This window comes from Emydura macquarii, unplaced genomic scaffold (assembly GCF_026122565.2).
Source record: "Emydura macquarii macquarii isolate MOO-44397 ecotype Brisbane River unplaced genomic scaffold, CSIRO-AGI_Emac_v2 contig_2676, whole genome shotgun sequence".
Classification (NCBI taxonomy): domain Eukaryota; kingdom Metazoa; phylum Chordata; order Testudines; family Chelidae; genus Emydura; species Emydura macquarii.
This window is the reverse complement of record NW_027132813.1, coordinates 37,261,053-37,287,881: the sequence shown is the minus strand read 5'-3', so window position 1 is coordinate 37,287,881 and position 26,829 is coordinate 37,261,053. Positions and strand designations below refer to the sequence as shown.

The following is a 26,829-nucleotide window of genomic DNA, read 5'->3' as shown; positions in this document are numbered from 1 at the left end:
CTAAGTGTCTTTTATCCCAGTGCAGACGTATCCTACATCTCCGTACCCCATCTCATTTACCTGTCTATCCCTCAGGGTTCCCATTCTTCAGTTTCTGCTTCCAGTACTCAAGGTTTACTTAACTGTCTGCCCAGTTCTCCCCCCCTCATCGCCTCTCTCTCCAGTTCTCCCCTCCCCTGGGTCCTCCACCAGTTCTCTGCTCTCCCCACATTTTGTAACCACCAGTTTTGTCCACCCCCATCCAATTTGCTATTAACTTCCTCCAGGTATCTACCCAATCTGTTTTCTTTCAGTTCCCTTTGGTGATGCTACAAAATCTCCCTAAGGGCTTGCAGGGCAGAGCGGTGCTGTTAGCTTGACCAGAGCAGGAAGGAGAAATTGGGATCCCTGGCCGGAGCTCTTTTGAAGGGAGGTAGGATGGCTACAGACAGAGACAAGGCAGCTCCAGCCATACTTTAAGGTAGCAGTTCTCAACCTTTTTTTCCCCCAGAGTACCACTCGGGGGAGAAAAAAAAAAAAAAAAAAAGGGGGGGGGGACTTTTGGCAGCAGTGGGGTTTCATGGCGGCGAGGGGAGAGGGGGACTTTCGGCAGCGGCAGGGTTACATGGGGGGAACCAATGCCCTCCGCCAAAATCCTGCCACTGTTTGACCCTTTTCGGGCAGGGTTTTGTGCGCGGGGGGAGGGAGGGGGGGGAAGAGCCACCACGACGACAGCGACTTTCAGTGGCGGATTCGGCGGCACGGTACGGCTCGCGTACCACCCAGCCTTCTTCGAAGTATCACTGGTGGTACGCGTACCACCGGTTGAGACCTGCTGCTTTAAGGCATTCTAGGACCCTTGGCACAACCCTAGAGTTCTGCCTATTGACTAATCGGTCCTGGGAGTATCAAGGAAATGATGCTGTCCACACATACACTTCCGGGAGGGAAAGAACAAGAGTTCTAATGTGTGAAGAAGCCCAGCCAAAGTATTGTGGCTGTGACTTCTTAAAACTTTTAAATAAATATAAAAGGCTGGGCATAACTACCATGCCTTAAATCCATTTCATGCTTCTTTTCAATATCCTCTTTCCATCCCTCTCAAAAGCATGGAGGTTAGTATAAGCGGCTCCAATTTCTAAAACCCATGGTATTTTTTCTAAGAACATTTTTGAAAAGTCATTAAAAATTATTCCTGCTCTTTACTATTTAGTATTGTCTTAACTTACGTGTATTACAATGCCTACGACTCAACATCTGTCTTTCTTCAGTCTCTATTGCATTCTAGGATTTAAAAAGGAATATGCTGAATAAACTCCTAACTGATCATAGTCCTAAAAAAATGCTTTAATATAGCTTGTTACTGGTTCTGCAGTGAAGTGTTTCATAGTTTTAAAGGTTTGTATTAAATACAGAATATACAAGAGGCACATAACTACCTAAATCACAATTTTATTTTTCAAATTCAAAAACAGCTAACTGTATTTAACATGTTACATCTCATGCTCTATTTAAATATTTGACTGACAAAACTGTATACAAATAAAAAGTTACACAAAATATTATTTAAGAAAATGTTTTGGTCTTCAATCTGAACAATAAATAGACAGGCACTCCTACATATACAAAGAAGGTGTTACTACTTAGAACAAACTTTTATATAACCAGCATGTGAAAATATGGCAAGAAAAGATTTCTGATGTTTTGGGAAACATGTTAAACTCCACGAGACATCATGCAACTTCCAAATCTCACTTTCAAAAACTTGAAACTTTTAAGATGTGCACTGTTCTAAGATCCAAACCAAGCTTTCCTGAGTGATGCACAATTTCAGACTTCAGTTATCCATATCAAATCAAGCTACCCGATGATTGTTTTTAGCCCCAATATAGAAAACAAGGACTGGCCAGTGCAGACTTTTATGTAAATAAAATGAGTGACAGAAGAACTTTGATTTGTAAAGCTTAACTGAGATTCAAGACAAAAAAGTGTGCCTACTAGCCAAGTTCAACATAAAACTTGTCCTCCCCCATATATGCCCAGCCAATTTCTTTTATCCCATTTGAAATTATATTGTAATTTTAGAAGATATAAAGTATCATTAAAAAGGTGGAAGTTTAAAATCCTTTCTGATACAGGCAGACATTTCACACAGCAGATCACATTTAAAAGAGAGAATACTGTTGAGGAGTAGCATATGATAGAGGAAGAGTTACAAAATCAAAAAGAACTGACAATAATTAGGGTATTTTTTACTCTATCATGCTTTATGTAAAAATTAGTCTTCCCCGATTTCTGAATTTTTAAGTTACAGTGCTATTTCATACAGACAACTTTTCTCAGGAAAAAAAAGTCAGTGTTTACAGCTTCTACAATCACAATTAAAATAAGATGCAGTGACAATGAAAATTGGGCAATCCATGTTTCCAACATTATAGTGATAGGTAACTAGGAATCGAAGAATTTTTAGTTACAACTTCTGAAGTCTATTTTAAAATTTATAGGTGAAGTATTGAAACATAATGACCACTAGGACAGTGGAAAGATTAGGACTACGTCTTCATGCCATATTCTAAAAAATTTGTTATTGTAGTATTATTCTTACTTTTAGAAGTACTGGACAAATGTTTCTGGCTAATGATTTTTAAGAGAAGTAACTTTAAAAACCATTAAGTGAAAACTAAGAAGGAGGAAATTAGACCCAGACTTGGAAAATAAATTGGATTTAAGACACTTATGCACTTTACATTAAACATTTAACAATTTAAGTGTGGATCCTGCAAGCGTATCCAAATCTTAATCATTTCTTGAGGTTTTCTGCTATGTACTAACATTAAGTTTGTGTAGGAACATATGTTATTCCTGTGTTTCTCTTCAATATCAAATGTTTTGAAGCCTTTGTGTTTTTCCGGAGCAAGCCCAAGTTTCTGAAGGCACATTCCAGTATAAACATCATCAATAGGATAGAGGAGGACCTGGTCAGATGCATTGTTCAGTCTTAATGCCAGATCACCAGAGTACAGAAACCCACCACCTCCTGCATATGGAGGATAAGAACCTTCATAAACACTTTCTGGGATGTAGTACTTTAATTTTTTTTCTCGATGAGGTCCAGCATCTTTGATCACATCACCTATAAATAAGTCTTTGGCTTTGTCCCGTGATAAGCTCTTCAAGTAATCCAGGATCTGATGAGTATTCACAAAAACATCATCGTCCCCCTTAAAAATAAACTGGACATCTGGACACGTGCTGCTGACCCATTTAAGAAACAGCACCTCTTTCAGAGTCAAGTTGAAGAAAGTGTCTCGATAGTTCCAAAGAAGAATGTCTTGGTGGGTTTGACTCTCAAATTTCAACATGTCTGAAAGGTCAGGAAAGTTATCTTCTGGAGGGGTCTGTCCCAACAAAAAGACCCTTACAACTGTTACGTCCCCTGATTTTATTTCTTTACCCCAAGATTCCCTAATTGCTTGCCTTCTATCAAAATGTGGTATAAGTGACTTGATCGCCAGCAGCAGAAATGGTTTATGTTTGCACTTGTTTGGTTGATCCACTAATAATGAATAATTTCTACATCTCAAATAAAACAAGAAGTCTTTAAATCTGTCTGGCAACTTTGCGAAGTCATTAATCTCTGAAGTTACTGATGGGTCAGCGTCACAGGAATTCAGAACACTAGCATTAGAAATTAAGGTTTCTTCCACAGTCATGTTGGAAAGCAAGGTCAAAATGGGGTTGAACAAGAGTTCCAGCTTCTGTTGCTGTTTGTTCCAATAGGCCTTGTGAGGAGTGTATTTCCTCCAGAATTTGCTGCTGGGTATTATAACCTGTCCTTTTGTATTCTTCTCTTGACCACCACTTTTGGAGACTTCCACAATCACATAAATAAAAAAGTTCACCATCATTAGAATTCCCAGCAGCTTTAGTCTTCTGCGTCCAACACTCATTTCTCATATCTGAAAAGAAAAATTATGGTTAGATTTTATTCCATTTTTTTCCCAACAGGTTTCTAATTTCAAAGGTTTTTTGACTACTTCTAAACCCCCAAATGTGTACAAAAGTCAGCAGGCCAAGAGGTGACATTGGCACACTGAGAATACAAAATGAATTTGTCAATCTCTAATATGCAAACTCTCTCTTCCAGCTATAGGAGTTTGGTTCAATTAGAAATGGAAAGTTTGTCAACCAAGAGAACAAAACAATGATGGAAATTTTTGCTTGAATTTCTAAAGTAGAATGAAGTATTTGACCATGCATCTAAATTATTAGCAACTGATCTCTTTCCAAAAGACTTAATGAGATAAAATGTTTTGACTATGCAATAATCAAGGCTTGAAAACCCCTGAGCAGCTGGTAAGCTTTTCCATGGTAATAAGAAGAGCCTAAGGCATCTTTCAAACTCTGCAGAATAAGGTTGGGGGTTTTTTTTTGTTCGTTTTTGGGATTTTTTTTTCTTTTTTTAATTAAGTCTCTAACCCTTACAGTTGTGACATCCTTCCAAATGTGAACTGATCCACAGCTCAATTTCTGAGTCTAGGATTTGTCACTGCCCATAAGCTTTCCCAAGCATCAGCCGAGAGAAACTGACAAGCTTGACCAGTTTCAAAGCTGCTATTCAGCTCTGCATAGGCAGCAGTGAACCTTGTTTATGATTTTGAATTTCATTGCCCTGCTGGGGAAGGAAATGAGTTGCAACAGATGATGACACTGGAGTTATCTGTAGGAGAGAAGGACTACTAAAAAGAATAAAAGATGGGGTACAGTAAGCCAATTTTTGTATGTGGCAGCTGGGGTGTGGGGAAAGTAGTTAAGAGGCTCAACCCCCTTGCAGAGAGGATTCACTACTCTTCACGCCCTTCCCTCCAACATCCCCTCCCCACTCCCAGGAATCTCTTGGAAGAGGGATCAATTTCTCTTCTCATCTGCCAGCTAGACAATTGTGGGAATGAAAGCTTTGAGTTTATCCGATGCGAGACTCTGAGATGAAAGATGAGAAGTAGTTATAAGACTGGTTAGAATTCCTGTATCTTCCCTATCCTGTAAGATGTTGTCCCCAAATTCACTAGTACTTCCTCCTTTCCCTCAAACATATGTTTTATACTAGCCTCTGATAAATTGTAAGAGCGCTGTGGATTCAATAATTAAACTCAAACTAACAAAGTTTTTTCTGTTGTCCTATCAAAACTCATTATTTTGTTTAATTTTTTTTTAAAAACAGTTTACTGTATGAACCCTGCAGCAACAACCTGTCAACTCTATTCACACACACACACACACACACACACACACACACACACACACACACACACGAAAATTCTAAAGACAGACACCAACATGAATGGGGCATTAATCAAAACATACAACAATACCACACTATACATAACAAGTTTTTTAAAACAGTGTTTCTTTCATTTTTAAAGCGCTAACAAGGACACCCAAGCTAGCAGAAGCCAAATGTAATGGGGAGAGAGAGATCTGCCATGTCCCTTACTAGCCTCCTCCCCACAGAGGGGAGCACCAGGACACACAAGAAAAGCCATATAATAGTTCTTATCAAGCTTGTCAAGAGGATTCCCCCCCCCCCTTCTTAAAGACACAGTACCTACTAAATTGTTTTCTTCCCTCCTCTGGCAGGAGCCTTAAACAAGTCTAACATCACATAATATTGTTTCCAAGTAGGGATGTAAAAGGTTAACCATTTAACCGGTAATCAGCTACCATGGCGGCAAGGAGGGGTGGGGGGGACAGGCGGAGGAAGAAAAAGAGAGCTGCAGTTAGGTAGCTGAGCCTAGCACGGCTCCCCCCCAGCATTTAACCATTTAAACAGATCCTTTATTAAATTAATTTTTACATCCACATTTCCAAGCATATACTTTCATTTATCATATGAAATGAAACAATTTATAAGCTTTGAATGTGCTGGTCAGATATTAAAAACAAAAAAAACTGCACCAGAGCCAGAGACCACTGGGGACAAATAATTTACCCTCCAATATAGCCTGGGGAATTGTAGCACAAGTCACCACTAATATAACAACTGTTTGGGTACTCAAGGACTGACAATATAGAAGCCAAATCAGGCACACTAGAAATGATGAGTATTAAAAGGAAATGCAGGAATGTGTTTCAGATCTGAAAAAATAACTAAGTTTTGGATAACTAAATCAGACCTATCAGCCAACAAACTGGAAGACGGAGAACCAAGTTAGAAGGAAAAAATCTAAAAGTGATTGATAAGCAACATATTTAAATAGTGCATTCTTGTTGCACATAAAATGTAAGTGAAAAATTACTGGATTAAAATTGTACAAGCAGAAAGTAAAATCACCCTTGGGAGCAAAAGGAAAACTCACAGCCAAACCTGCCCACCATAATAATTTTCAGGGCTGGGCCTATGTGACCTTAATTTCACCCCTTGTGTGTATGCATTACAATATAGTCTTGAATTATATGACTGAATATTATTTATTCCCCTCCTCCCCCCGCCCTCACAGGACGCCTGCCTCATCCAGTGCACAGGATCTCAATGAGCAGCTTTTCAGTATTTTGTTTTCTCCTCATTCAATGTGTGGCCTCACATCCTATTTAGTGCATACAGTTCACACCCTGCTCCGAAGACAGAATTCTTGATTTCCTCATGGGTTTTTGCTATGGGGCTCATCATTATAGTTCAGGGTGCTTCAAAAGCATCAATCAATTGATTTGCATAACGCCCACCAGCAGGCCCGACCTTAGCCACAGGCAAAGTAGGCAATTGCCTACAGCAGCAAAGCGTAAAGGGCGGCTGCTGGGCTGCAGTGCCTGGTCTCGGTGCACAGCCGGGACCCTGATGGCAGTTGCCCGCCTCCCACCAGGTCCCCACTTCTAGCTGGGAGGTAGATGTCCCACTGAGTCCTGGTGTGCAGCCAGGACCTTGGTGGCAGCCTCTCGCTTGGTCCCAGCGCGTAGCTGGGAGGTAGCCTGAAGCTACTCTCCCTCTGCCTGGTTCCTGCTCCCAGCTGGGAGGCTGGCTGCAGACACCCACCTCCTACCCAGTCTCAGCGCGCAGCCAGGAGCCTGGCAGCAGCCACCAGGGCCCCGCTGGCAGTGGGCAGCAGCTGCCCTGTCCCCTCCCAGAGCCAGGTTCCAGCTGCCCCTGGTTTTCTTGTCAATTTCAAATTGACTGCTGCAAATACTCAAAGTTTTCCGCTGGGGGGGGGGGGGGGTGTGAAGGGGGTGCAGCACATGTTTTTATTTTGCCTAGGGCTGCAGAATATGTAAAGCCAGCACTGCCCACCAGGTATGGCTACGGGGATGGTATTATTCACATTTTACAGATGATGAATGAAGGCACAGAAAGAGTAAAGTCAAAAGCAACCACTAATTTTGGGGGCCCAATTTGAGATGCCTAGGATCAGCTTTCGCAGAGTACTTCATTGCAGCTGTGAGTGGTCAGCACTTCTGTAAATCAGAATCTATGGTCTCATGTTGGGCATCCAGAAAGCAAGGCACACACAACTGGTGCCACATGTGAAAAGTCTGGTTTAAGTAACTTGCCCAGTCCCACACAGAAACTCAGTGGCAGAGGCAGGAATAGAATCCAGTCTTCCAGGGTGACATTCCACTCCCTTAGCCATGAAACCATCCTCTCTCTTCCTCCAATCCCTTCCCTCATTCATCACATACTCTTCAAATTCTTCAAAAAATAAGGCAGGAACCCTAAAGCCAGTCTCTTTCATTACCAGAGGTGGTTGAAAATTTTCTGATAAAACAGTTTTCCACTGGAATCTAAATGTTCCATGGGAATCTGTTGATTCTGTTGAAAGTTTCAATAGGAACCAAGAAGGCTCCCCATCCTCCCAGCAGTCCACCCAGCAGGCATTCCAGGCTTCCCAGACTGCCCATCTGGCAAGCTCCCCAGTGAACAAGATGCCAGACTATTCAGCTTCCCAGGAAACAGGCAGTCAGGAGACTGGCTACCCAGATTGCCTGACTTCTGAGCCAACATGCCAGGCAGTCAGGTGGTTAGCTGATTCAGAAATTTTTTTAAAGTTCAGAGAAAAAAAATTCTGAAACCATTTTTTGAAAAGTTTGTTCTGACAAAAAAATTTATTTCTGACATTTCATTCTGCTTCAGAATAAAAACTATTTAATAAATGTGAAGTTTTCCATGGGATGGCCATACCAGTTCCTGCACATTTCTATTTACTATACAACCCTGATTCACCTCTAGAGCAAGTCCATCCTTGCACTGAATGAGGTAAAGGATCTTCTGGAAAAAAAAAAAAGTAATCATGTAATTAAAGACTTTTTCATAAGGTCTATGCACAAGAGGAGTGAATTAAAGTTACACAGACAACCTTAATTCTGGTATTCCCTAACTTTTGAATGCTTGCCTTTGCAATCAATGTTCTTTTACTATAATTTTTGGTATTTAATTTCCTAGAATTTTAATAAAATTGTATATACAGATTCCATCACATTGCATCACATTAACACCGCCATCATTTATCAGCAGAGTTGGAACCTCCAGAACTACTCCCAAAGACCTTTACCACTTGAGCTAAGAGTAACTGATGACAATAACAGATTGCCATCCCTCTGTCTACACCAGCACTAGACGGGTATGGTACACTGTCAGTAGGTTTTACAGATATTTCTGAAAGCAGATAAATTATGAAATTCAGGAATACTGGGTTCCATTCCAAATTCAGAAAAGGAGTGTATTCTATTAAGCATATTTGAACTACATTTCCCCCCCACCCCCCAAAAGTCTTAACTTGGCCAAAAATTGATGGATTTTCACAGGAACAGCAAAAGGTACATCCTTGACATAAAGTCCATGCTTCAAAGCAGAGCTAGGGCTTCTCAAAGAAAAGATCACCATAATTTTAGCACTGCAAAATATTTCTCCTGAGCCTTGTTCTTGCATATGGCCAAACTGTTTTGGCTGAAGCTTTCCAAAACAGTCAACTTGAGGTAGACACCCAGCATGGATAATTTCAGCCCAATTAGTTAAAGTCTGGCAACAAAATAAGCAACTGAAAAAGGGTCTTATAATAGAAAATGTTGGTCATATATTCATATCAGCAAATTTCGTAAGAACTGCCAGAATGCGTCAGATCAATGGTCCATCTAGTCCAGTATCCTATCTCTGTCAGTGGCCAGTTCCAAAGCTTGAGGGAGAGTGTAGAGAACAAGGCAATTTTAAAGTGATACACCCGTTTTTCACTCCTGGCTTTTAGCAGTCAGATTTTGGGGATTGCCCCAAGCATGGGATTGCAACTCTGACCATCTTGGCTAATAGTCATTATTGGGCCTATCCTCCATGAACTTATCTCCTCTTTTGAGTTTTGGGTTCTCTTTTGAACCGAGTTATCCTTTGGCCATCACAACATCCCATGGCAATGAGTTCCATGCGCTGTGTGAAAAAGTATTTCCTCGTTTGTATTAAACCTGCTGCCTATTAGTTTCAAGTGACCCCTGGTCTTTGTATTGTTAGAAAGGGTAAAATAACACTTCCTTATTCACATCGTTCATGATCTTATAGATTTTCTCTCTCTCACACTCACACTTTTCAAAGCTGAGCCAGCCCTAATCTCTTTAGTCTCTTCTCCTATAGAAGCTGTTCCAAAGCTTTGATACTCTTTGTTGTTCTTCTCTGAAGCTTTTACAGTTCCACTAGATCTTTTTTGAGATGGGGCGAAGAGAAATTAACACAGTACTCAAGATGTGGGCACACCATGGATTTATATAATGGCATTATGACATCTTATCTTATTTTCTATCCATTTACTTATAGTTACTAACATACTGTTAGCCTTTTCAACTGTTGCTGTGCACTGAGCTCAAGTTTTCAGAGAGCTATCCATGGTGATGCCAAAAATCTTTTTCTTGTGTGGTAAAAGCTAATTTAGAACCCTTCAGTATAGTTGGGATTTTGTTTTCCAAACTGCATTACTTTGCACTTATCAATATTAAATTTCATCTGCCATTTTGCTGTTCAGTTACCTTGTGAAATCCCCTTGTAACTCTTTTTATCCAGCTTTGAACTTAACTATTTTGAATAATTCTGTATTATGTGCAAACTTTGCCACTTCACTGTTCACTCCCTTTTCCACATCTTTAAACGAATATGCTGAACAGCACAGATCCCAGTACAGATCCTTACCTCTCTCCATTGTGAAAACTGACCATTTATTTCTACCTACCCTATGTTTCCTTTGACTTCAATGTTTTTAACTACTGCTGTGCTACTGTTGCTAAAGAGAAGGCTCTAAGGAAGGCAGGCACCAAGGAAGGCAGGCACCGGCAGTGAGCACTAACTGACAAATCAGATTCAGTTATAGTTCTTTGTGGGATAAGTATAAGCCATTTTTAGAAGCAGAGTTCCATGCAACAACGCAAGTGGTGTGAAATATTTTTTGAGTAATAAAGAGCTAATAAAGGAAACAAGAATTTTAAAAAATTAAAATGTTATGAGCATATTGCTTTTTTGTTGTTTTTAACAATATAGTTTACATATAGCATGATGAATAAGTTAATGGCTAGCAAGACAAACAGACCACCAATTTTTTTTTTTTTTTTTAAACTATAACAATGAACTCTCTTGAATAAACACATTTTTGAAGAAATGTAGTGTTAGTAGGCAGAAGGAAGAGAGCTATTTGAGCATTTATATTATTCATTATACAGTATAAATATAAATTGAGGCACTCAAACTAAAAAGGCAAGAAATTTAAAATGGAAATTTAAAATGTTCTTTTAAAGGGTAAGTCAGTAGAACTGATTGCTGAATGATGATATTGCAATAAATAGCTCACTAAGTTTCATAAAAGATAGCAACTGCAGTTGCACTAGATAGACTTTACAATTTTAAAACTTCAGGCTTGAGGGCATAAGATGATCTAAGGTTGCCAACCAACCAAGGAACTGGATTTACAACTCCAAAACCAGTAACAGTCCACCACATATGTTTTTTCCTTGTGTAAACAGCCACAACTGTGTCTCAAGACAACTTGTTTCCCATCTGGTCTGCTGATGTTGCACTAACTAACCAAAATGCTAGTGGTGTGAATTCTGAGTTCTGGGCAGCTTGCCACCAGCAGCAGCAGCAGCTCCAGCAGCATAAAATGAACTAGGACAGTGCTTTTTGCCAATTACACTTTAGTAGCAGCAATCTGAGCCAGCCTGTGGACAGACTTTACTAAAGAGGTTTTAACTAGCACCAGTGAGAGGAGGAGCTACTACTTTTTTATTTAGATTAGATTACCATAATGGTCCCATCTGTATTATAAGAACTGAAGAACAGGGAGGAAGCCCAGAGGAAGCCAGTGTGCTTCTGACTCAGGCCTTGTCTGCACTGGGTACTTTTTCAGTGTAGCTACACAAAAAGTTGCATCAGTGCAAGCCCACAATATAGATCAGTGGTTCCTTTTTGGCTTGAGGACCACAAATATCATTTTTACAAGCCTGAAAGGCCACCAGTCTATCAACTCATAATAAATTTATTGACATATACACCATTAAGGACTATAAATCACTACATATTTAAAGTAAACATTTTGATGCTACTGTGCTCATTTTTACATTTACTAGTTTACACCTACAAATTACTCACAGTATGTCACACACTCACAGACAAAGCACTAGTATAGATAAGTGACTGTCAGAACACACTGAAGCACGTGGCCTGACAGCTAAGTCACAGTGGGTGGCCTGCCAAGTGCAGGTCAAACTGTAAGGCACTGATTTTTAGTTCTGCCCGTCCTCAAGCATGGTAGGTCCTGGCTGCTCCACCATTTGCCTCAATGAAACAGATACAATCCTTTGATGAGAGGACTCTGTAGGAATGAGGACAGGCAAAAAAAAGGGGGGGAGAGGGGGGAGAAGAGCATACAGAAGAGAAATGGTTAGCGTAGAAGCTTAGTGGCAGTACATTTAAGTATGGTACTGAAATACAATCCTTTCTCTTTAGACTGGGAGCACTGTGCAGCCAGTATAACACCTCTCTATGGGACTAAATAAAAAAGCATCTAAACCTAAGTTGATGGGAGGGTAGCTATAATGCATGACCCCAATTCAGAGGTGGATCTCTAAAAACTTCAAAACAGAAAGAGGAAAATAAGACAACTGTCAGAAACCTGGCCACAACTTTCTTGATTACCTAAATGGATATCTCTAAATTTCAAGAAGCTACAGAAACTGCAGTACTCTAGGGAGGAATTCAGGTTTTCAGCAAAGTTTTGTTCAAGATAAGGATGTACTTCAGCAATATTTCAAAATGGTGATAAGCAAACTTGTAGGCAAGGGAGGTATTAAAAAAGGAATAGTTTGGGAGAAGAGTTAAGATCTGAATTAGGGTAGCAACTGTGGAATCTACAATGAGATAAAAAGGACTTAATCTTTATAGATGTTTAAAGCCAGATGGGACCATTGCAATCAATTAGTCTGACCTCCCAGCTACTTTAGGCCATAACATTTCACCAAGTAATTACTTCAGTAGTCCAATAAATTGTGGTTTAATCACAGGACCTCTTGATTTAAAGATTTCAAGACGGAGAATCCACCTCATTCTTCGGTAAGTTCTTCAACACCCTGAATCATTAAGTTCATTATACCTTGAAATTATATGGGTTCTGAGTTAATATGGTTCATGTTTGAACTGTTTACCCCTTAACACACTCCCCTTTTGTTGTAAGTTTAACACTAACTACTCTAGCTAGTCTGTCACAAAAACTGGTTACCCTGCTATTAAACTGGAGATTATCCGAACTACACAGCCCCTCTACCCTATGGAAAAAAGCCCAATGCTCTATAAAAGCTAAACCTTCTACATTACACCATTGACCTAGCTAATGGTCCTCACCTTCAAAATGTTTAGTAGAAAGCAGTGATCTAACCAGGATCCTAGTTAAAAAAAAAATAGCAAACCAAAAAAACTTAACAGTTGATACAATACAAAGTAGTGTCATTCAAAACTGAAGTCAGAAATGAGAAGCCACAGAAGGAAAACAACATAAAAGTGAAATGCTAAGGACTGAATCTCAAGGCGTACGGGGAGGTAAAATTAGTTTCCATCTGTAATTTCGATTTCTCGTAGTAGATTCACCTCTCTGGACACACATCATTACTCATAGGTACTTTTGTACAACCTAGCAGAATTAAAGCAGAGTTCCTTTTTTTCCCCTCAAAAATCAGAGTTCTTCCTGTTGGCATGTCTGCCAAACTAATCTCACGCTCCCCCCCAAAAGGAACATTCCCAATGAAAAGAACACACAAAACTTGAATCCCTTCCCACTCAGAACCTACTCCCAATGCTTCTAACCCTTTTGATCCTTTTCACAGTTTCTATTTTACCCTTAGATGAGCAAACCTAAAACTAATGCTAAAGATGAAAAGTGTTCTTTCAGTTTACACTATGTTTGCTGTTACATTTTCTGGATTTAGTACCTGTAAGCCTGGTGCCGGAAAATACATTAAGGGTTGTATATTCATGTAATCTTAGCACCTAAATTTTATTACTCAACCTGACCAGTGCCCATGGAAAATTAGAGCAAGTGGTGAGATGTTGAGTCTGAGGTCTCATTCTTTGTTCTTTTTTCACTTTTGTGGGATGTACATGATTGGGCAGGAAGAAAGTAATTTATTTTTATATTATTCACTTCCTAGCACTCAAGCAAGGTTTTCAATACAAGAGGAGTTTTATAAATTCTGTTTCTACTGCATATTCTTTTGGAAGTATTTTACAGATGTAACCCAGTACAAATGCTGATGAATAAAAAACAAATTTTTGTCTCTGCGCTGGGGATCTCTGTTCTGGATGTAGTTTATGGATATTTATGTCCAAGCCACTGACAGAAGGGAATTATTAGATGAGAAATTATAAGATCAATCAGTAGAACCAAATGTAAACTGATTTAAGTGTCTGCTCAAAGGTCTGCTGTGATTTAACTAAATCGGATTTTAAAACTAACTTAAATCAGTTCAACTTCTGTATGTAGACAGGACCTTAGTTCTCTGATTTGTAGAGCCCTGTGCCATCGGATCCACAGGAATAAACTTCTACCTGACTGCAATCCGACCTCCCTCTTTTAGATTTACCCACATCCGCCTCCACAGATCAGCTGCTTTGGAGCCAGAAGTCTTCCTTCAGCTGTTGAGCCCCTGCCAGCCCAAACAGCTGATGAGCTCCTCCTCCTAACAGATGATCAGCTGTTGAGCCCTGCCAGCAGCTTAACAGCTGATCATTGCACCCCTGGCTGGCAGCTGCTCCAGCCCTGCCCCAGAAGTCACAGAGGTCCCAACCTCTGTGACCATCCGACTGCAATCAGCAAGAAATGGTCCCTGCAAATGCCAATTTCCAGGGATTTGCAGGGCTCTACTTATTTCTTATCTACCAACAGACTTCTTTTAGTATTTCCACTTCTGTGCATTTTTCTCCCCAAACTCATTTTATCCTTCTCAGATTTGGCTTTAGGCACACCAACGCTCCTCCAAAGACAGGCAGAAGACATCTGCAGAAATGTGTCTCCTTCAGCACAAAACCTCTTATGCATCCATCCCTCCACTGATGAGAATTGAACACTGCTCCCTTTGGAATACAATGCTGTTCCGTAAATCATTCAAAGGGCCATCAAAGGAGCTTCTTACTCTGGTACCATTGCTTCTCTGTTCCATTAGTATTTAAGTTCTCAGTCCATCCTGTACTAAAATTGCTTAGATTGCTTAGAGGGTAATTTTGACCAAGATTATAAAATTGATTTAAACATAGTTCATCTTTCTTGACACATTTTATAGGCAAAACTCTCCTGGGTATATCAGTTGGGGAGAAGATTTTTGGTAATCAAAAGAAGTGGACAAAAGTTACATTACAAGTTAAAATAAACATTTAGTTTGAGCATTTTTAACCTTTCTTAATAAAAATCAAGGAAACGAAGGGCTAGATTCGCAGAAATGGAGATTGTGCCCCCGCCCCATCAAATAGTCCAGTCAATAGGGCAGTCTCCTGGGATATGGGAAACTCAGGCTAAAATCCCTTCTCTGGTGGAGGGACTGAATACAGATCTCCGTCCTCCCAGGTGAGTGTCCTAACCACAAAACTAAAAGCTATTTTAGGGTGGATCTCTCTTTCAAGACCTCCTGTTGAACCTGTTCCACTTTGTATAAAATGGCTGTACTGTCACTGTGAGACAGCGAGAACAACTCTATAGCCTGATAGGGCACTTATCTTGGATATGAGAGACCCAAGTTCAAGTCACTGCTCCAATAATTATTTATACGAAGCACAACAGATTCCACAAAAGAGAGAGAGAGAGACCCACCCAGGAATAGAAAATAATCTGGTGATTAGGGCACTCACTTGGAAGGAAGGAAGGAGGGAGACCTGGGTTTTAGTCCCTGCTGCCAAGACTCCCACATCCCAGGCAAGTGCCCTACCCACTGAGCTACTGGACCACCACCACCTCCTCCAACACTTGTGAACAGTACCGAAGTTCCATTGTGAATCTAGCCTGAAATTGTTATTTGTCTGAAGCTATTCTGCAAATTCATGTACAATTTTCAGGTAGTTTCAATCAACCCAAAACTACATTTTTTAGTGAATAAACTATTTGTCCAAAATATTTTATGCAGCTCTATTTGATATCTGATTCCATATTAGCCAGGAGCCACTAAGAAAACTACACATTAACTCCGCTTTTTCAAATGAGTTGCCTTTTCTTTTTATAAGTTTCCTATTGTATTTATAGATAGTTGCCAAATAACCAAGTTTACATACATAAAGTGTCGATCATAAGGCCCAAAAGATTTTTTTTGTCTGCTTGGTTTTTATGTTAAAAACTGAAGTACAGTGTACGGTGCAGAATTACACTAACACCTAAATAACTTCAATTCCTAATTATCACTTCAGATAAAAGAACACTTAGAGATTCAACACATTCCTTCTTTCACATAAAGTATCAGAGGTCACTATAAGCACTGCTGAGCCATCCCAGAAATTCTCCAGCAAAGGTATGGGGAAAGATACTTGATGTTTCTGAGATTTCCAAAGTCAACAAGCAGAAATAAAAACCTCTCTTTAAACAAAACAAAAACCCACAAAAGCTAATCACTTTCAAACATTCATGCATTACAACAAAAAGGCAAAAGCTCAATTTTTAAAAAATCCTTTGCAGGTCACATAGAAGTCTCTCACACAGCAATCGCCTGAGTCTCAGGCAAGTGCCTTAACCATAAAACAGTCCTCCTTCTTTAATTTCAACCTCCTTCCTCCCCCATATATGCAAATATTTCTCAAATTCCCATCTTCCTGTAGCACTAAAAAAGTAACTTAGCAATGCTTACCAATTTAACTAAGGGAGTCTTATCTTCCCTTGGATGGAAGACTGAAGTATATCCATGAGTTACTGGTTTGTTCTTGGACTACTTCATGGATGTTTAGAGAGCTTTCACCACCTTCTTAAGAAGCTCCTAGAAGCCTCTGAAATGACCTGACAGGCACTTGGAGGGATCACTGCCTCGTCCTTGAAAGATGAGGATGTGGCCCCTGGGGCTGGGAACTCAGCCATGGATGCTATCTTCTCAGGTTCTTCCTCTTGGTGTTGAAGAGGAGAGGTTTTCAACAGGGGTTGCAGTGGCACAGAGTCAGCTCTGGATGCTATGGCTAAAGTAGACAGTCTCTTGTATTGCTCAGTCCTTCTCTAGGGTGTCAGAAATCAATGCCCTTGTTCTGATGACAGAATGTCCCAATACTTATTTCTAGAGGAAGGACTCAGTCCCACATATGATGATAATGTAGTGGCCACTTTTGAGGAGAACGTATGTTTGAGGCTCTACCATCATCGGAGACTTTCAACAAGGTTGAAGAGAAAGCATAGTCCAGTTCAACTGGGGGAGCCATATCCTTCAGAGTGGAGAATTGGGCTATAGACATCATTAGTGTCAAGGAAGTTTGATGTTTTGGTGCTGATACAGCTGCCAATATTGATAAGAAAGGTGATTCTGAATCTAAAAGAATTAAGAGGTCCTTCAGTGTTATGAACCTCTGGAGTGCACAAGTGGCTCAGTAATGATTACGCCCTCAGCACCAATTCAGGCTTCCATGCAGAAGCTGATGGTACAGCAAACAGTGCAGAAGGCAGCAGTACCAGTTGTGGAGGTGCTGATGTTGATGTTAATGTATGAGTTGCTATAGGTGCTGAGCTCCTTGCTGATGAAAGACACTTTCCCTCAGCTCTGACAGAGGTGCTTCAGTGCCCCTGTGAAGCTGAGCTTCAACAGTAATTGCTCAGAGCCATGAAGTCACAGACTGAATGGTGTCCAGGGGGGACCCTGCTCAAAGTCTCAGTGGGAGATTTGATTCTCTAGCATACCATTTTCTTAGATTTCACTGATGTATTGGTGGGTCTCAGTTTCCAGACTCTTGAATTCTGGGGTGCAAGAGCGGTGCATATGGAGGGAGGGGTCAATGATCTTCAAGACATGTGTCCATCAGTCAGGGGCACAGTTCTATCACATGCACAGCAATACTTGAAATTAGGGGACCTGGAAGAGGCCATCTTGGACCTAAAACTACATTTATAATAGAAATAAGTAAGTTTTTTTAAAAAAACACCCTAAAATAAAAACTTGCAAATGGGCAAACTAATTACTAAAAACTAGAGTAACTACACATGTAGATTGGTTGCTGGCAGTCCCATGGAACACTCAGTCTCAAAGCCAAGAGGTGAAAAGATCAGAGGAACCAAGTGATGGTTGGCACACTCCATCATTATATGTCCTCAACTTGAAGCATGAGGACTCTCAAGGTGCATTCACATCACATGTCTAAACACTCCAAACTTGAGAGCATGAGTCACCTGAGCACTAGTAATGGTATGTACATATACACAAGTTCTCAAAAGGAGAATATTTTCTTCATTCAGTTTATTCAACTAGATCAATTCAATGACTAGTTAATTCAAAGTTGAGAAATGACTGGCAGTTGAGAAAACAGGAAAAGCTTGTTTTCCTCTTCTAATCTATGAATAAAAAAGTAGGTGTGAACGAATAAGCTCTAGTAGTTCTAAAATCTTGAAGGACACAGTGACCAGAAACAATCAGTTTCATTCACTACCTACAGAGAGAGAGAGTATTTTCTTTCTTTAATAAGACATATAAAACACGTTTTGATCATTTTTCTTGTGTATCCAGCACATAAGGTTGTTTTAATAACTAATAAAAAACATTTTACAATACTGCATTTGTGATTTAATTGTATTCAAATTTCCATCCAAATAGAGCTTGACACAAATCACAAAGTTGCACCAAGTTAATTAAAAGGTCTGATTTAAATCAACTTGGTTAAAACAGTGAAAGAAACTGTATAGACACTCTTATTTCAGTTTAAATCAGACTTATTTTGGTTTAACTTAAGTCAGTTTTGTTTTCAGAAATAAAAAGGTTGGCAGAGGTTTAAAAACCCATTTAAGTTGTTGCAACTTTCTAGAGTAGGCATGGCGTCGTCTCACACACATTCAGTCCAGTACCATGTATACACTTTAAACTATTTAAAGAAAAAAATTAGGACATGCTTAAGGAAGTCATGAAGTCAACAAACTCCATCAGACTATGAATAGTTATAATTAGTTTGAAATGTTTAATGGTTTACACTTTACAGTCTTTTAAAGGTTCATTTTCGGATACATGGTGAAGTATGGCCATTAAACATAAAAAAAGCTATGCATAGAGACTTCTTGCAACTTTGACCATCAACCAAGAAGGAATTCTGCTGCCAGACTGAAGTAGTCAGACATTATTTGTCTAAAAGATCCATTATCAAGTTCTTTAGTTCCAAATTCTAACCTACTTTAGTCAGATATTAAAACAATATTAAAGTCAGCCCCCACCTAAATAATTCTCTCCTTACCCATCCCACAACTAAAGCTATCACTATGTTAGCAACATTTTAAAAGAAACTTTGTTTTGAACATGCACTTCCTTTTGGTGGTCTGCAGTTGCAACTATGCACTACTCCCAAAATAGCAGTGACACTGAATTTTGGTGCATAAGGAAGTAAAAAAAACAGCAATATTAATGTCAAATCCAATCAACACAAAGAAAAACCATATTTACCAAATAAAACTCAGTGAAGGGAAAAAATGATCAAGCTCTTAACAGTATTATATAAGAATTGGAGGGAAGTAGGAAAGAATGCAAAAAACATTAAAAAATGTACTTAATAGGATATATTTTAAGAGCAAAAACTAGCAAAAAAAATCCATGTTCAAATAAAACCTACTTTAAGTGACAACCTCAATTGCCAATTATATTTTTAAATATGGAGCAAGCAAATTTTCTACTCCTCAACATGCCGATCATGTTCTTTACATAACAAAATTGCAAACACAGAATACAGCCTGTACTGCTTTTCATTAGATTCACAAGCAAATATAAAAATTAATCCCTTTTTCCCCTGCTTTCAATTTAAAAGAAAATAAGACTATAATCTACTTGTTATATTATTTCCGAGAATATAGAAACTGGGGAAAAACAATTGGTTCTTTTAGATCTTGATTAAATTAGATAATCATAAACTAATCAAAGAAGCAAGTCTACTAAGGCACTCTAAGGAGGTGTTCGTAAAATTTAAAATAAAACTATTGTATCATATCACTGTACTTTTCCTCATCTACAATCTCCCACCCTCAATGCCCTGTATCATGGCTACCATCTTGGTGGCAAAGAACAGGACAAGACTCAGCATGGAGCCATTCAAAGACAATCTAATGTACAACTGCAATCAAGTCTGAGATCCTCACTTCAACATAATTCTGATTTGCATTGTAAACAGGACTTTATCTTTGTTCTGTAACTAGGCTAAAAGCCTTGGATGTGTCCACCAGGATTAAGATCCAATCTTCACTACAAATTGGAACCATGTTGTAAACAGGTCAGGAGACAACGGTGTTGTAACTGGATTCCCTGAATTCTGTAATTGTAGCGTAGAAAGGCTTAACTGATGGAAGGAATCATTGAGCAATCCAGAACATTTTCAGATTCCTCAGATTATTTCTTCCCCAGAGCACACCTTGCTGATTTGAGGAGCAAGATGCTGAGGGATCAGGTATTTCATGCGTGTGTCGCACACAAATGTTCAGAGTAACACACTAGGACAATGCTTGAAAAATTAACTTGATAGGTACAAACCAGATGCTGCTATGAAAGTTGGAGAATGCCTCCCGCACATGGTTCAGGGGCACCATCATGGTAAGAAATTTATGCTCCTTGTCCTCCTCCATCCATAATGCCGGTAGAAAGGAAGGGTGCTAGGATTACTACATGGGTGCTACTCCAACCTAAAGCATCCTGGTACCTGCTTCTCACTGCTAGGTTTCTGATAAACATTAAGTGTCCATCCACTGACTAGTGGAAGAAAGAAGGAGCTTTCCTCTTCTCATACTTCTACCCCTAAATTTGGAGAAATTAGTTAACTGCTATTATCACGTCCCTCTGCATTAATTTATTTTGGGTCCTCACTTGTGAATAGCTCCAGTTGTTTATCTTCCCCTGTCTTCTAGCCCTCCAAGCAGCAGCAGAGTGAAGTTAACATAAATATCAGCTTTTACTGCTCTGTACAGGATTCTGAATAGCAATAGTGAAACTGTAAAGTTCTGTCAATTTCACTTTGCTGCTTAGGAAATCCATGAACAGCAACAGACATGCTCAAGATATCTGCAGATTCAGAAAGACAGCACTGCATCAGTTCCCATTTGTAAAATCATCATTACAACCGTAAAAGTTAGTCATTTTTCTCATTCATTGTTTAAATTTTGCAGAAACTGATGGTTTAGGCCCTTCGATGAGCACCTCGGAGAAAGTTTCCTTCTTGCCACTGGTTATTTCAAACCCACCAGATTGGCTAAGTCATAAAGCCTTCATCTGCAGATAAAGTGTATATGCAATATTAAGAATCTTAATTTAAAAATTAGAAATACGTTTTAGTGATCCAAAACTCACTAAGAACACATCAAGCATATCCAAGTTTTGGAACACAGTCAATAACTTACGGCATATCTTGTTATTCCTCAAATAGACATTTTACATGTCTACATTTGAAAGGCTTTCAGTATTCTTATTTATAAATATAGTATATGCTGCAGCTAGAATTATAGACTTTTTGGCTATGGTGTTGGTGAGAAGTTAGAGAACAATTCATGTAAGACTAAGGCCTGATCTACACACAGATTATGTACCAGTATGATTATTTCAGCTAGAGATGTGTTAGAAGTGCACACAGTTATACAAGTATAAAGGAGCCTTATACCAGTATACTTTATTCTCAATCACATAAAGGAATAAGCTGTGTATAATCATGTCTATGCTAATATAACTATGTCTACACTAGGAAGGGTTGTACTACTTTAACTATATCAGTACAATTAAGTGGTACAACTTGTGTGGTTTGACAAGGTCTAAGAATTTACTTTGCTAACATGAAGAAATCACCACTAAAAGCCATGGGTTTTACTACTTTGAGAAAATGTGAATGAAACATCAACAATTCACAATATAAAACCTTAACAGAAACATTTATTTTTCCTGAACAGCATTTCAACAAATCCTGACTACTAAAATATTGAAGTTACAAAAAGACTAAAAAAATTATTTTTCTAGAATAAAACAAATCTTTTTGCTGACCAAGTGCTGATTAACTCAATTCTCCCTTTCTGTTACAATAAACTAAATACCACACCCATCACACACAGGGATTTTTTCCTCTCTTTCTTTCTTATTTAAATGCTAATTGGGTCTCATGAGGTTTCTATTCAATCATTCTTTTGCACAATTCATCATAGTACATTTTAATGATCCAGTCCTTTCACTGAATTATAAATGGGCTGGAAACTTGTGAAGGTTTATATGCATCCTTTAAATCCAAGGTGCCTGATTCTGTATCCACTGAAATCAATCGAAAAGCTCCCACAGACTTCGGAGGTGCAAGATCAGGCCCCAAATCTATATACAGTATTTCTATGAGTAGTGGAACCAAACATTGGTAACTCACATCTGTTTAGATGTATATTCTCCAATTTACAGTCAATGACTTGCAAATTTTGTGTTAAAATGAGGAAAAAAATAGCTCTTAATATGTTCTCAAGACGTCACTTCTCTGTTCCAAATTACTGCCACTGTCTTCCTTGTAGGCAAATAGAAACTGCATCATGCAATCAGTGAGTGACAGCAAAAAAGAGATAAAATAATCACACACACTCCATAAAGTGAGAATATGGCATAACAAATATATATCAAGAGGCAGACTAAGTTATAGTGGATTTTGTTAATAGTCTTCTTTCCCAGAAAAATACATTTCTTACTAATTTTTTAGCCAACATTCGTTTAAATGTAGGTCTAGAAAATGTTTTCCACTGTACAAAATACCCAATAGTTATCCAATGATTCCTTAGGTACAACACAAGGACCCTAACGTTTTGTTAAATTAATTAGAAAGGTTTTATGTAAAGGTTCTTTAAAAGAGGTATTAAAGATTGAAACAAAGGTTAAAACTGAGCCTGTCTGAAAAATCCGTACGATTTTTTTTTTTTTTTAAATACAGATATTTTTGCTTTTCTCCTTTCCACAGTCATTAGTCCAGCACTCAAGCAACTCAACAAAACACTTATACATATACATGAGAAAAACAAAAGTCAGTTTCACACTTTTCAAAGGCCATAAATTATAATAGCCACTTAAAAATGTAGACATAAAAAGGGCACAATCTGACTACATATTCCTTACATTGTTTCCATTATGAAAAAAATACTTTGATGGAATTAAATGAAAACTGTTAAACCACCATACCCGCATAGAAAGAATTAAAAAAATAGGAAAACCAGAAACATTCTTGTTAGGACAATCCTCAAGAAAAATTCAGTTCTCCTCAAGCAGATATTTGACAGTATGTCTCTTGTGTTTCTCAAGTTATGTAAAAAACCCACCAACCCTTGGCCTTAAATATTTTGGCTGAAAAGGATAAAGTAGTAGTAGTCAGCAGTATCAAAAGCTTAGCATAACACAAGCAAGCACTGAAAATATGCAAAATACAGGTTTAGAATATCAAGTTCAGTCACCCCTGGATTTCATTTTACAGCGTTAACAGTCATTTGGCATCAAAACATGGAATGTGGAAGTGTTTGGGATATGATCCACAAAGCTGAAGTAACACCTCTCCTGTCATCTAAAGCAGCAAAGATTTCTCAATACACTGTGGACAAACATGGATGTCAAAAATTAAATCCAGCTATGGAGAAAACAAGGTGACAGTTTAAAATAGAATCCTGAAGAATAATCCAAATTTAAGAAAGGATTTTATATTTAAGAAAAAACTAGCACAAAACCTGAAATGAAATGGGGACTAAAAAGAAAGTGGTGTTATAGTGTGCAGCTAAACAGCTGAGTACTTTAGGGGATAGTGCTCTTTTATCTTTTAATCTGTAATGCAAACCTAACCTGAGAAGCTACACGGCATGACTGTAGACAGCTAGCAGCATAACAAAAACCACCACGTAGTAGTTATTCAAAGGAGACACCACAACACCGCTATGGTACTGAGAACACTGGCCTTGCAAGCTTCCTTCTTCCCCTAAGATCTCACACCATTTCAGCTATATGAGTGGGAAAACATGGGGACATTGAAACACCAAGAGCACCATTAGTGCTAAAAAAAAAAAAACTGATAAGCACTGAGTTTGCCACCCATAGTGGAAAGAACACATTTCAGGTGCTATTACTTGTCTTGTAAGTAAAGAACAATCAAATACTTTTGTGACGGCCAGTCCCTTTACTTCTCAAAGGCAAATAGCAACACACAAGAAACTGAGCATCACCTACTGGACAGAGCATTTGACTGGGTGTCAGGAACCCTGGGACCTATTCCCAGCTTTATCACTGATCAGCTGCACAACTTTCAGCAAGTCATTTCATCTCTCTATAGCTCAGATTCCCCTTTCAGAAATGGGGATAACAATATTTACATTCCTTTGTAGACAGCTTTCAGATTTACGGATGAAAAGCACTATAAAAGGTCTAACTATTAACTATATCCAGTGCTTATGAACCTACTCATCTCTGTTGTGAAAATTTATCACAAGACAGAATAAATAGGCAGGTAGTGGATGGCACAATGTCTAAAGGGAAACAAGTAGGATTTGTGTTACCTAACAAAAGTCCCCCTAGCAGTTGTCTCATGTTTATTCACAATTAAACAATGTTAAGACATAGAAGAATGAGGAAGACATCCATACTATCAATGATATTTGGATTAAAGGGACACTACCACCATTTGTAAAAAGTCAGACTTCATCTAATTTAAACAATTACTACAAGCATCACTTCTAGTTTACCAGAGCTTAAGGAGCTTAAAAGAAAATTCTCTGTATTTTTTATTTACTTTGTACATCTGACAGCACTTTGGGCCTGATCCTGACTTCAAAGTGCTTTGGATCAAGTCACAATCAGTTTAATTATTTTCCCTCTATACATAGTCAGTTTCCCATTTGTTTGTTAGGGATCCCTCTCAATTCCTGAGACAGAAAAAAAAAATTCTGAGTACAAGAATGATCAGGGAGAGACAGTGGAAGAGTTCCTGAAATTACTTTTAGGTTAGTTTTTAAAACTGAGTAGAATTCAAGTTAACAGTGTCCCTTTAAAATTTAAAAAAACAAAAACAAAAAAAAAAAACCCAAAGTGTGAATTAATGAAGAAATTTTCTTCAGAAGAGTTTTATACTCATCCTCACACTACAATATTAAAATTACTATTTCTATTTAGAGAGAATTATAATACATGCAGCCTTTTTAAATGCAGATTTTTCATTTTCCTGAATGTAATCACTTTCAATGTGTCAAAATCAGGTAGGGAGTTTAATGTTAAGTTTAAAAGGAATATCTAAACCCAAGTTAGCCCTCAATGCATACTGCTCAGCCAAACTCAGAGTTAATTATTAAACTCTAGCAGCATGGAGTATTTTCTGGAGGTCAAGCTAGAGGGCTTCTTGAGTAACTTTAATCATAAATTTTTGCTGGATGACTAATGAATTGTGTGCTGCAGGGCTACATTCAGAGCAAGTAACCTGAAGTCCCCTGACAGAGTACATTCAGCATGTCTCAAGAAGTTTTAGAAGACTAAGCAGATTTCATTAAGAAACAGATACATTCGTGACAAATTAACCCAGAAAGAGCATTTGTCCTTCCTTTCAATATACAGTAACATATTCTAGAAACCTAAAGAAATGTGCTGTAAGAACCCACTTTGGGTAATAAAGGTGTTCTTATTGGCAGACACCGCTGACTCCTGTAGCAGTGAGGAACTAACTCCCCAATGTCACAACCAACGAAATCCAGCGTGGGAGGGAACACCCTCCTCCAGTTTCTATCTGTCCATGTAGGTCCTTGCACAGCACCCATCACTGCCACATGCTAGTGCCTGCCTGCTTTCGCTCAGAAGTGTGTGCCTGAATCCCCCCGCCCCAACATGTAAAACACGAACACTTCACTCAGATTGGCTGGTGCAGATGTCATCCCAGTCGGCAGATTTCAGGTAACTTTCCACAGCGAGAGGGAGAGTCGGTTGGTTACAGCATCGGCCGTAGCCGACAACCCTGATCACACCGGCCTGCCAGTCCCAGACCCCACCTTCTCAGCCGCGTACCCGCGGTTTTCCCCTCCCCAAAGCATCTCGTTTCGGCCTGAAACTGCCCGTGTGAAGATCGGGGAAGGGCGAAGCGGGGCTACTCGCTGCAGATCCAGGGGCCTGTCAAACCCCATTTCCCTGAACACCCCCACCCACCACCACCACACACACACACACACACACACACACACACACACACACACACACACACACACACCCAGCGGCGGCAAGCTGGAGCCAGCCCCGCCGGAATCAGGACCTGCGGTGTAAACAGCCTCGTACGCACCTTGCCAGACAACAGCTGGGCTCCGCTGCGGCTGTTCCGGTGGCGCTTTCCGGCTCCACCATGCTGCTCGCAGCCGCCTCAGCAGCCGGGCTCCATCCTGCCGCCGCGCTCAGCCCCTGGGGGCCTCCCGGAGCCGGCCTCACCGCCGGGGGCCCAGAGCGGTCTCCTCAGGGAAGGGGGGCGGGGGGGAACACGGATCCTGGCCCCAGCCCGGCGGGGATGAGCGGCTCTCAGGAGAGTCCCCGGTGGCTCGGACACCCCAACCCGGCGGCAGCCGCGTCTCCTCCCTGGCCGGCGGGCGGGCGGGCACGGTGGGTCTCAGACAGCGGGGGGCGTCGGCACCAGCCTCGCGGAGGGCAGGCGCCGCCGCCAGGACATGCTGGCGGGAAAATCACCCACTTGTTGCCCTCGCCTCCGCGGACAGCCGCGCGCGCGCTCCGCGCCGCTCCTGCAGCTGCAGCTCCAGCCCGCCGGCGAGGCAGGCGGCACGAGCGACGGAACGGAACAGAACGAGCCAATGACTCTAGGGCTCCGACCCGCGAGAGTCCGGACTCAGACTCATCAGCAACTGGGCCGCGCGCTAGTGGAGGGGGGAGGGAGGGAGGAGTCGGAGGGGCACCGCCCTCGGCCCCATAAGCCCCGCCCTCGTATTTCCTTCCTAGCCAATGAAAAGATCTCATCCATGGGGCGGGGGCAGGGGAGGCTCCTGCAGGGCGGTGGGGCGGGACTGGACTGTCGGGAGGGGGAGGAAAGTTCGACCAGGGCCTGGGACCGGCGTTCGTTTCTGTGTTTGACGTATTTCAGTGGCGAAGAAAAGCCACGTGGGTGGGTGTGCAACGAAACGGAAGGGAGATGGGGCAGAGGAGCCTCCCTGGACTTTTCACTCGCCCTGCACGAGTTGTTCATTCAGGCTA

At 40.1% G+C, this 26,829-nt stretch overlaps 1 protein-coding gene across 2 annotated transcripts; it reads right to left on the bottom strand.

Moving 5' to 3' along the window:
- Positions 1-1,394: 1,394 nt before the first annotated feature.
- B3GNT2 (UDP-GlcNAc:betaGal beta-1,3-N-acetylglucosaminyltransferase 2) lies at positions 1,395-26,333 on the bottom strand. 2 transcript variants are annotated; one of them, XM_067565216.1, is made up of 2 exons: positions 26,315-26,333; positions 1,395-3,938 (listed from the first exon to the last, which is right to left on the bottom strand). In XM_067565216.1, the coding sequence occupies exon 2, from the start codon at positions 3,927-3,929 to the stop codon at positions 2,736-2,738; it is 1,194 nt and encodes a 397-aa protein (XP_067421317.1). In that variant the 5' UTR covers positions 3,930-3,938; positions 26,315-26,333; the 3' UTR covers positions 1,395-2,735. The 2 variants fall into 2 exon arrangements, with proteins under 2 accessions (XP_067421317.1, XP_067421316.1); XM_067565215.1 differs by lacking the exon at positions 26,315-26,333 and adding an exon at positions 25,916-26,286.
- Between the last annotated feature and the right edge of the window lie 496 nt (positions 26,334-26,829).